The sequence below is a fragment of the Priapulus caudatus genome, unplaced genomic scaffold (assembly GCF_000485595.1).
Source record: "Priapulus caudatus unplaced genomic scaffold, Priapulus_caudatus-5.0.1 Scaffold469, whole genome shotgun sequence".
NCBI lineage: Eukaryota > Metazoa > Priapulida > Priapulimorpha > Priapulimorphida > Priapulidae > Priapulus > Priapulus caudatus.
The window spans coordinates 216,019-227,681 of record NW_014577530.1 but is presented as its reverse complement, the minus strand read 5'-3'; the positions used below and the strand labels follow the sequence as shown (position 1 = coordinate 227,681).

General features: G+C 40.8%; 2 protein-coding genes across 5 annotated transcripts in view; one reads left to right on the top strand and one right to left on the bottom strand.

Moving 5' to 3' along the window:
• Positions 1-999: 999 nt before the first annotated feature.
• On the top strand, positions 1,000-4,792 carry LOC106810743 (probable palmitoyltransferase ZDHHC24). 4 transcript variants are annotated; one of them, XM_014814187.1, is made up of 3 exons: positions 1,000-1,130; positions 3,207-3,477; positions 3,869-4,792. In XM_014814187.1, exons 2-3 carry the CDS (start codon positions 3,209-3,211, stop codon positions 4,443-4,445), a joined length of 846 nt encoding a protein of 281 aa, XP_014669673.1. In that variant the 5' UTR covers positions 1,000-1,130; positions 3,207-3,208; the 3' UTR covers positions 4,446-4,792. The 4 variants fall into 4 exon arrangements, with proteins under 4 accessions (XP_014669673.1, XP_014669672.1, XP_014669671.1 ...); XM_014814186.1 differs by having other exon boundaries at positions 3,204-3,477; XM_014814185.1 differs by having other exon boundaries at positions 1,000-1,137.
• Positions 4,793-8,042: 3,250 nt separating this feature from the next.
• Positions 8,043-11,663, bottom strand: part of LOC106810733 (dual specificity mitogen-activated protein kinase kinase 7-like) — an 11,211-nt gene continuing 7,590 nt past the window's right edge. Inside the window, exons 9-11 of the mRNA XM_014814173.1 lie at positions 9,537-9,626; positions 8,652-8,659; positions 8,043-8,184 (exon numbers count right to left, since the gene is read on the bottom strand). Coding sequence (XP_014669659.1) covers positions 8,043-8,184; positions 8,652-8,659; positions 9,537-9,626 — 240 coding nt within the window. The remainder of the gene's footprint in view (positions 8,185-8,651; positions 8,660-9,536; positions 9,627-11,663) is intronic.

Here is an 11,663-nt window from a genome sequence, read left to right as displayed (position 1 = left end):
GTAAATGATACAAAGCTGCAGCAGTCCCTTGATGTGCACGGCGGTCTTAGTTCAATGGGACGCACGCAAGCGAATCTTCACTAGGTGCTGCAGCCGCAATGTCTGACTGGGTCAAAGCGTCTGCCATCCAACATTTTAAGGTTTACATTATTAATGATGTGTTACTAAACCTGCTTGCATTTTTAGGTATGCAGCCATCTTGGAATCTAATATGGCGGGACATTTGACGTTCATAATAATAGTTCCACTGAATCCTTGACCCTGAAAACGGGGGGTTAGTTCTGAAACTACATTTTCTATCCTGCCTTTAGTTTCCAAGTTTATAGTCAATTTATGTTTTATCATAGCGGCCATCTTGTAATCTAATATGGCGGACATCTGGACGTCATAATATAAGTATTACACTGAAATTCCTTGACCCTGAAAACGGGGGGTTAGCGTTACTAAACTACATTTCTATCTTCTTAGTTCCAAAGTTATAGTTCAATTATGCTTTAATAGCGGCCGATCTTGGATCCAATTATTGGCGGACACCTGATGCTTCATAATAATGCGTTTCACTGAATTCCTTTGACCCTAAAAATGGGGGGGTTTAGACACTAAAATTACATTTCTATCTGCCATAGCTTTGAGATATAGACAAAATGTATGTCCAGCTGGCGGCCATATCGAAATTGCAAGATGGCGGCCACCAGGCGGGGCGTTTCAGAGTTGGGTCCCTAATCGAAAAATGACCCCACTGGGTGTCCCCTACGTATGTTGCCAGTTTCATAATTTCTCATAAAAGTGAAATATTACTTGCCACTATTCGGCCTTAGCCGCTGGACTATGTAACACATGTTGCTGTGTTCAGCCTCCTGTCAAATAGGCTGACGCCTCGAAATGCGGCTCTAGATCGGCCGAAAGTGCATCGCTAAGACATATCGATTGTGGTCTATTTTCATAGTGCACGAATTCGCTATATTTTAAGCTGTAGATGGCGTACGTTGTATCGAGTTCCGTTTGTTCATCCGGCGCTTTTCATGTTTTTGTGTTCTTTTATGTTTGTGCCTGTTTTGATCGGGGTTGACTTTTTATTTCGTAACTCGTCAATAATAGTCTTCAAAGTCCAAGGGACTACTGTGGCACTGGTAACTGGTGATTAACTGGCAACTGGCAAATTGCAACTGCTTCTCTCGACCCCCAAATTCTATCTCTGTACCCAAATTCAGAAATTAGGCCCTACATACCAACCGTTACATCATCATGCTCCTTCTATCTTTGTACTGTATCTGTTACCAATACCAATGACAATGTCTTAAAATTAATATAATAATTAAATTAATAATGTAAATACCTAGTATTAGTATATAACTAAGCAAACTGATGCACGTTGACGTCGTTGTTTGAATCAACGAATCAAATGAATGTTTCTTTAATCCGCAGTTTTTGCACAATTGCAATACTAGATCCGGTTTCGAATCATTCCCGACGATTTGATTCATTGTCACCCCGCCATTGATCCGCCCCATCGCCAACGGCGTCGGCATCGGCATGGTGTCCCCACTCCTAGCGTGGTCACCGTCTTACTCACGGGCACTTGGGACAGAATCAGTAAAAACTGAAAATAATATGAACGCGGCACATTCACAAAAACTACCCGTTTATTACGCTTCCACTAGAGTTGTGTCACTGTACATCAACTTGCTTTATATATGAGTGTATTAATTAGCGACACAGCACACCCGGCCGCAACGGCGATTGGCGGGAGCGGCTAGTTCTACATGAGTTTTTGTGAAAGCAAGATGATATACAGTAACACAACAGTGGAACTTGGAAGCGTAATAAACGGGTAGTTTTTGTGAGTGTGCCACGTTCATATTATTCTCAGTTTTTACTAACTCTGTCCCAAGTGCTTGTGGTGTTACTCTCTTGCACAGAACTGAGTGACATAATGGCTTTAGCTTGGGTTTAACTCTTATAACTCTGGGTATGACTATCACCCAGCATATGTGAAATATGTGTTCAATATACTAATGCAAGAAAAGTATGGAATATCTTTACAACGATTTTCGCTTTATTCCAATATGAAACGTCCAAACATGCTGACAGCTCAAGCCTAGTCGCACCTAAACTCAGGCGTGCATTGCCGTCCCGCGTATGTTCGCTCACGTGACCAACTAGCTTCTCTTCTGGCTACTGTCGCGCAGTACAGCATGGTATATGGTGTACTCAGTATACATTATTACAAGACAAGCATTACCATATTATACTCCCCCCTCCATTGAGACCTAAGTGAAGAGACAGCCCTACATTTCTAATTTCAATGTGCCTCCTAATATATCAATTCTACCACTAACTTCTGTTTAATCAACACTGTTATCAAACCAAAACATTACAGTAAACTATCATTGTTACACATAAAACTGTATCACCCAATGATAAAGACAATGTAATATATCTTATAGTATATGTAGAAGAATATATGTGAAGAAAATGGGCTGCGACTAGGGACAGCGCGTCTCCCAAGGTACCGAATTCTTTCCCTAGAGGGCGTGTGTGTGATTATTATTATTATTTTGAATTAGGGATAGGGTTAGGATTAGGGTTAGGGTTAGGAACTTAGGTTTAGGGTTAACTGATTTTATTAATTGTTAATTAATAATGCGCCATCTAGCAGATCACTATCTCTCCCCTGAGTCGGACTTGGGAGACGCGCTGTCCCTAGTGTCTTGACCGGTAAATGTATTGCCGTCCACCGTATGAATACCACAACTCACCATTCACACATCATATCTCAAACAACGTAACAATATCTATACCAACAAATGAATCCGTATCAAGCCGTCCCAATAATGCCCGCACACACTCACACGGCAATAACAATTAGTATTCCCATGGCCAAACTTAAGCTTAACTCCCTTAAGCTTTATTTAAGTTTGCAGCTGCTACTTAAACATGGAACAGGTAGCCAAACTCGCATCTAACGATATCTACGAATAGATTGTGAGAAACTCGCCCTCTACGAGCACACACGCTGTTTGCAGTGATTTATCGATTGCTCTACACACTCCAAACACATTGCAATTTGGAACAAGCTACCCGGTTCTGAACAGAGACTCTGCTCTTAATGGGGGGTGGGGGGAGTCAGCCTCCTTAAATTTTTCATGTAACAGCTTATATCCACTTCAACAGTATGTGTATTTTTTTCCATTTCCTTTCAGAAGTAATGGCATACCGGAGAAACATCCTTCCGAAAGTTGCGTCAGACTGGATTCCGTTTGTCGGTTGCATTCTCCTTATCCTGACATCATACCTATTCGAGATGTTGTTTATCATTCCGATCATCTACCCAGCCGGACACACGATGACCTATGTTCATTTCTGCGCTCTGACGTTCATCGTTGCGAATATCCTGGGAAACTTTCTGATGTTGGTGCTGGTGGACGTGTCGTCCACTGGGATGTTTCTACCTACGGTTCTGAAACCCGAATGGAGGTATGCAGCATATACAGAAGTTGTTTTAGAATTGAATTAATAATCAATTCACATAAACAATTTAATATTCTAATCCTGTAAGTGCTTTAGTTTCAGTAGTTTTAGTTAAATGGTTCCAAACTAATAGCTGGAACCTAATGATTGTTTAAATCGAACTAACATATCTAACCATATAAAAAAAACAGGAATCTTATTTAAGCTAATGTTGCATGAAGAGTCAACATTATGAAAATCTTCATGCGACAACCAGAACCTATGAAGGAGCTGCCCTTCTCTGTTACATTGGTTCATCTAGTGACGCATCTTCTTGTAGCGACTGATGAGAAGTACAGCTGAACCCGACGTCCGTAACGTCTGCGCGAAAACATTTGTGAATCGTTGATCGTTGCAGGTACTGCTACGAGTGTGAGCAGAACTCTCCGCCACGCTCGCACCACTGCTCGCTGTGCAACACCTGCATACTGCGGCACGACCACCACTGCCCGTTCACCGGCGGCTGCATCGGACACGCCAACGTGCGCTACTACGTCGCGTTCCTGTTCTACGTCGCCGTCGGCGCCCTCTACGCGAACGTGATGAACGTCGACTACGTCGTCGAGGAGCTCGGCGGTCTCACGCTCGCTAACGTCTTCATGATGGTTCTCCCGTTCTTCGCCTGGATTGCCGGCTACTGCCGCGGCTGGGCCCTCTTCGTCTCGTTTATGACGGCTGCGAGCCTCGCCGCGTTGCTCTACGACGGCTTTCTGCTCGTCTACCATGCCGTGCTCGTCGCGCACGGTCAGACGACGCATGAATCGGCGAGGAAGAACCGGCTGTATGACCTGGGACTGGGGAGAAACCTCGAGCAGGTGTTCGGAATGAACTGGAAACTCGCGTGGCTGTTTCCGTTGGTCCCGTCGCCGCTGCCCGGAGATGGACTGGAATTCCAGACGAGGAAGTTACCGATGGAGACGAGCAAAACCCTGTGATCTGTAGAAATACGCGTTGGTCATCTTATAGTTAACTTGTTAAGCAAGTGTTTTTCGATACAAAACGCGTTTGAAAGCAATCTAGTCAGTGCAAAAATTTGTGCGAATTAAAATTGTATGCAGGCTCCGTTTTCTATCTTTATCATTCTTTGCAAAAGAAAATAGTGTGGCATCATTATTCCACCGAAAGACTATTACTCATCTTACCTTACTTAGGATCTTCTTTCAAATTGTGTACGTTCAAGTGTAATTTTGTACTACATTAAAATTTAAACTGCTGTTAACATAAGGAAGATTGGACAACAATAAGTCGACAATAAACTATTAGAAATTAAAAGTAAAAACTATGACTTTATTTGAAAATTTTCGCATTGTTATATAGTAAATTACAGGAAGCTATGCCAACAGCGCGCGCTTCCTATATATAGCATTGTAACAGGGAATTCTCCGCTACTAGAAGAGTTGCTACGCCACAGAACAGAATTCCTCAGTCATAAAGAACTTCCATTACCTGCACGAACCTAGGTATCCACTGGAATACAACCAGCAAAGCAAACCCACTTTCTTGATAAAAACATGCCAACGGAGCACTACTTTTTTTGCTTGTACAGGAGGCAAATGCAGATTCAAACAGTGGTTGCAAGTGAAACGTAGGGGTATGCATACGAAAGTGATTGCAAAACCAGAATAGCCATGTTTTGGGTAATCGATTGCATTACATAATTCAGGCATTCATAATATCATAACCCACAGCTAGCAGGCTGCACACGATTTTCATTAAACGTTCCACGGATTTAGTTCATTGTAAATACCATAGAGTAAAATGCAATGTAAATGCCAAAAATGCATCGTATCAAGTATATTGCACAATTAGCTTTAGCTGTAGTGTGCTTGCCAGAACAATATCGACTATATTAGGAACTGTAACCATGCACACCCTAATTTTAAAGCACCCAGTGCCTACTGCTTGATTAAATTCAATCTAGAAAACACCTTGAACATGTGCTAATTCACATGGTCACAGTGTCAAGCGTGGTAACTCCTCGCAACAATTAAAATAGACCATAATTTTACTTTATAAACATCCCTGGAAACATAAACTCTCATCCCGTAACTGGATCTATTTAAAATTGCCTCCTAACAAACAAAAAAGTTATTGAGCAGAGCATCATCACATTGTAATACAAACAAAGCGAAATAGCAACAAAGAGAGATAATCATATAGTGACGGACTAAGTGTCCTCACCAGACGTGACTGGGTCAGCTAGAAAACTTTGTTTACTAACTAAAACTATGTTACACCCCTGTCTGTGTCTCGTCTGCAGAACGAAAAGGGCGAGAGCTAGGCTTAGATACAAATATCTCGAAAAAGGGTCATATTCTATTTTCGCCAACTCGGAGTTGGGAAGTTGGCCCAATTTCCCAATTCGCCAACATAAAGTCAGTAGTGTAAACCCAGCTTAACTTTGTGTAATCAGTTCTACACTTTAGACATGTTTTTTGCAACAATTTTGAAAACATTCCACCGCTGGATGGTTTATCTTAACACGAAAAGACAAACTCATCCTTGCAAATCCTTAATATTTGAGAAAATTGTGTTTTATCTTCTAAATATTAAGGAATTTTCTAAATATCCAGATGACAAACTCATCCTTGCAAATCCTTAATATTTGAGAAAATTGTGTTTTATCTTCTAAATATTAAGGAATTTTCTAAATATCCAGATTTTTCTAAATATCCCGAAAACTTCTAAATATCTAAAAAAATATCCGGATATTTGTATCTAAGCCTAGCGAGAGCACTTTAAAGAAGAAGTCTGCACAACATTCCTTTAGAGTGACACAAGCATTCACCGTATAAGAAACATGACCAGAAACTACATCATACTTCCGTCAAAGATCATACAACGATTGAAATGGCATAATTTTTTACATTTTATATACATATCTATGAGTTTAAAAATACAAATCAAAACAAGATTTCATACACAAACAACATGGAAAATATACACACACCTACCAAATCGGTGTGAATGTATATGCCTGCTATTGTTTACACACACACTCACACACGCACACATATATACACATACATATATACTATATTCCGTACTGCAACTGAGTGCAATTATTCTCCGTAATTATACTACTATAAGCATTAGCGCCTATAATTACGTGAATAACAATGAAGTGTAATAGTTAATCGTTAAATCCATGACTTGCTGCACGGCAACGATTCAGTGAACGTCGTCAAACGTCCGTTACCTAAGATTTCTTCATCATCGTGCGTATATATGAGCGACGACATACCGACCGATGTTTGAGTCACCAGCCCTACGCTACAGAATAATGCTGCACATCATATATTGCCCAGAAACGGTTTCTCAGGATTGGATGCGCAATTGCTCGTAAACAAATAACCATTTGATGTGAGACAAACAAACCACCACCCCAGCAGTTCTCTATCTATTCAGGTGGCCAGACACCACATACTCCTGCCCTAACAGAGCTCTTTCAACCAGTAAGCAGTTAGAATAAATGGTATTGAGGTAAAAACTATAATTTAACAGTAATCTTTAACAACATTCAACATACGTGCTAATAGATACTGTACATTACGATGTAATTTACATTTCGTTAGAGTACAGTAACCTTGGTAAACTTTCAAATACTAGTAGTGGTGAGATGTGTATGTGTCTGTGCGGCAGTTTGATTCCACAATTTCTATCTAGAAATGAATGCACCTCCAAGAGGTTGTACCATGTAACAATTACTGTCAACCGTAATTGAACACATTATTGTTAAACACAGCAGTGAAGACTGCATTTTCTCTCTATAGGCAGGGACTGAACGTGATTTTACAGAATGCTTCAGGAAGTTTACTCCCTACTGGAATGCCAGCACTACCAGCATTTTAATAAAATATGCATCAATTTGCAATACGATTTTTCGTCAATAAATTTCAAGTACACTGAGGGGCATACGCATGTTCGCACTACAACATCCGCAAGCATGAATCTTGTCCTCTCTCCCTCTTATTCCTCTCTCTCTCTCTCTTGCTCTCTCTCTCTCTTTCTATCTCTCTCTCTCTCTCTCTCTCTCTCTCTCTCTCTGACGCATGGGGTCCCCCAATCAATATACTACTGTTATCTTTTCTTACCCATCAATACTAACTTATATTATTTTCAGTATACTAGGTTAGGGTTATGGTTATGGCGGTTCCATTTTAGGTCTATGGTTCAGGGTTAGGTGTGCTAGAACGGGTTAAGGGTTAGGCCAATTAGTCTTTATTGGACCCCCCCCTCTATCCATGTTCTCCTTTTCGCTTGGGGTCTACTAGCCCTGCTATTCATGGTCTACAAATGTTTCACCTAGTATAAACACTGACGCGGTCTAATCCATATCATCTGAGGTAGCCCTAGTCTGTTTAGCCTCCCACGCCCACCGCCATCGTCTTCTTCTCTACCCCCCACGGTGCCGGTGTCCTTTGGCTCGTACGTACGGGGGGGATTCGCCCTTTGCTGCTCATGAGTGTTACTACTGTCATCTAGACATATAGATTGCCACTAATGCACTTGCAATGCCAGAGGAGAGAGGATTACTCGGGCTGGAGTCTCGCGTCTGCGCTCACCGGGCGCATGCAACATGCGGGCATCGATCGTGGCCTCTCATAGTTGTATTCACGAAGTGATGCTGGCAGCAGCTCGTTGTCTTGCTGCTTCCGGTAGTCTTTCGTGAGGCTGAAGGTCGAAGGGGAAAATGTCGCAAGCGAAAACTATGCGTCGAATGACAATGACATGTCGATAGTGTTGGTTCAACTTAATGTGACGGTCTTGTGTGTCACTAAAGCTGATTTATGTACGTTGTGTTGGCTGAATTGGTGAATTTGTACAATTCGCCGCTTACAAGACTCTGCGTGTCAGAGCAAAAGTTGCGCGACCTACGATCATAGCCACCTAGCTGGATTAGAAATATTTATTTTCGCCAACGCGGAGTTGGGGGAAATTGCCAATTTGGCCAATTCGCCACATAAGTAGTAGTGTAAACCAGCTTAACTCTTGTGGCAATCTCAGTGCTACCTTTAGACATGTGTGAAAAAGTTAGATGTAAATATAGATTGAATCATATGATTTTATTTGTATTTTAGCTTAATTCTTTGATAATAGTTGATTAAGCCATTTAATCATTTAATATATTTAATCGTTACCTGAGATACTATTGCAATAACGCGCAGGAACTTGACACCGCAATCTAGCAACGTGTCACTAAACTACCAGCTTTGTACAACGGTGGAAATTGATATTGAGAAGCCGGCGTTCGTGGGTAGTCAGTGGCGGAGCCTCGCTGCAGCCCTTTGTTAGCACTTAATACGTCATTTCCTGCCAGTCGCCATATGGAACTCTCCGTCGGGCTAGCTCACCGTATACGCACAGGGAGAAACCACGTTTGCGGAGGGGAGTCTTCACAACTTAGCACTATCTTTACTCAAGTTCAGCAGTAAGGGGTTATTTGCGAGAGACTACAGTGTATGTGGAAGAGCAGTCCCATCACTGTATTAATCATGTTTTAAGATATAATATAATAATCAGATTCCCAACTTTCCTGAGCAAACTGTATTGAGATAGTCTGATGTGTAGCCGAGGTACACGCAGGACCAGAGTATCCGGGGTTCGAGGCATGCGGATGTCCCCCCCCTAAGAATATTTTGATTCGAGTGGCATTTCTGCATTCTGATATCCAAAATGACAAGGTTCAACTGAATATTTTGTTTGCTAATACATGTAGTTATTTCAATCATGGTTATAATCGAAAGTGTCATGAACGAAAAAACCTTGAGAATAATTTCATAAAAATATTTTTTTCGATGGATTAAAATCGAGTTTGTATCAAACTGGTCGTAGTTGGATCAATCAAAGAAATTCGCATAAATACGAATCATCGTAGTGGTTGCTTGAACTAATTATTATTATATATAAGATTAATAATTAATATAATATATTTATTGAGTATATTAATGCGATTTATAGTCATAGCTGCAATGTTGTACAAGAGCGCCGAGTATCTGTTTGTTACAGGTGACGATATTACACACTTCAGCTACAGCTGAATTCCTAAAGCTCATACGTCGCTCTGATGTAGTACTGGTTTTTCGGTGATCGGGAAGGATACGGTATTTTTCAGGCTGAAAAATGACATTAATTGGTAAACCAATATGAATATACTGAACGTTTGCACAATTTTTTTAAATTATCTTTATTCTACTGGCTGAATACAGAAAAATTTATTATTAGTGGGAGTAACCTGCAAGCTAAGCTTTAACTAAGACAAAAAAGGGTTTAGTCCGTCACTGCAACAAAATTAACGTCGCTGTGCGGCTGTATAAAACATTAACATCGTGGCAGCATAAAACAATTAGCATACTGTCAGTATAAAACATTAACATACCTGTGCAGCTAAACATTACATACTGTGCGATAAAACATTAACATACTGGTGCAGCATAGACATTAACATACTGTGGCAGGCATTAAACTTAAATACTGTGAAGTATAAAACATTACATACTGTGGGCAGCATAAAACATTACCATACTGTCATTCTAAACATTCCCTACTGTGCGGCAGTAAAAGCATTAACATCTGTGCGTATAAAAAGAACATAGCTGTGCGTATAAAAGATTAACATCCTGTGAGCAGGAAAAACATTAAAATACTGTGCCATATAGAAGCTTTGTGAGGCGTTGGCTATAAGGCAATGGCACGGATAACATTATAATTGGGCAGCTTAAAGGATTATGTCTCGTATAATAATAAATGAAAAAATCACTTTTTCACAAAGTGTAAGTAATTTCGTTCATTTTATGGTTAATATTGCTGGTGCTTATACTTCTTATTTCTACATTGTTGATGTGAACATACATTGACGCCACCTAGCCATATCAGCAATCATGTTAGGAAACTAATATCAAATCGCCAGTTTTTGATTTTTAACTATTGAGAACCTCTTATCAGGTAGAATTTGACATACGTTTAGTCGCATAGTTTCTTTACTTCAATGTAAGATAGCAAGTGCCGCAGAGCGACAGCGCTCATCAAGTTTTACTGCGGTTGAATGCTGGTGTGGGAGTGGTGGGATTCTAGTTAACCCTGTTGCCAAATGATGTTCACATACACGCGAAACAGTGAATGCCAGGAGAGTGATCAGAAATTCTTCTCAAAGAATGTTCGGTTGGATCGTTATGAAAGTTGGCAAGTAGATGGCGTGTACGTTAAGTGTCTTACAGTTAAGATGAAGCTCGCTCATACGTGTAGAAAACATCTGCAAGACAGAATGGTAGCTCATCCATGTACCTACGCAAGGCCTACAGGCTGCGCAATAGAGAGCTGCTACTGTAGCCATTAAGTCAAAACTCAGTACCCAAACTACTGCACTGGGCAGTAGGCCAGGCAAGTGAGCCATACGTTACTGTAACATACTGACAGTTACAGAATGCCAGATAAATTATACGATTTCAGGACGATAAACTCTTAATCCAAATTTAGCTTTTGAAATTCACTGTGACATTGTGCCTGTACACCAGGCATGTATAAGATTCTACTAGAAACCCGGCAGTCAATTCTTTCTAAAGACAGTCAGCAAGTTCCATGTTTAACTTCCTCTTGAGGCAAAAGGTTAGTGATCACTTACTCTTCGCATGTCAGCAGAAAGTGATTTCATGGTGGCTTTAATAATGCGCATAAAAATGCTAGGTACCGTAAGACAAAGAAGTTTTTCAATCGCTCGTCAGAACATGACTCAGAAAATGTCTAAAATCTGCCTTCCATTAGACCTGTGACCTCCAATTCGGCACAGTGATGCTTTTCTACCATGATGCTATGTCAAACAACTATACATGCTAGGTCGGCGTTTAGATTTGTGGCCGCAATCTGTCATTCTCCCTAATCCTTAAGTTAAGGATGATGTCGCCTTCTTTACAGCCTCTTGACTTGACTTGACCCAGCTTCGACATAACTCGTTTTCGGATACCCGCACGTCTCGAATATCGTGACCGTACGTGAGCGTTAAGCCTTTGTGGCCCAACTGTTGACGGAGCGGCTGCGATCGCTCGACGTGTACAGACGATGCATGCGATTCTACAATTGCATCTGATATGTCAATGACTAAATGACAACAAAATTGTAACAAATTTACCATAGAAAATTCGTGACATAGTTTTAAG

Bases quoted from the DNA above. Each gene is read 5' to 3' on its own strand.
- LOC106810743 (XM_014814184.1), top strand. From the start codon at position 1,023: ATGTTTTTGTGTTCTTTTATGTTTGTGCCTGTTTTGATCGGGGTTGAC. The intron at 1,138-3,203 runs GTGATTAACTGG...ATTTCCTTTCAG, and splicing joins TACTGTGGCACTGGTAACTG to AAGTAATGGCATACCGGAGA. The intron at 3,478-3,868 runs GTATGCAGCATA...TGATCGTTGCAG, and splicing joins GTTCTGAAACCCGAATGGAG to GTACTGCTACGAGTGTGAGC.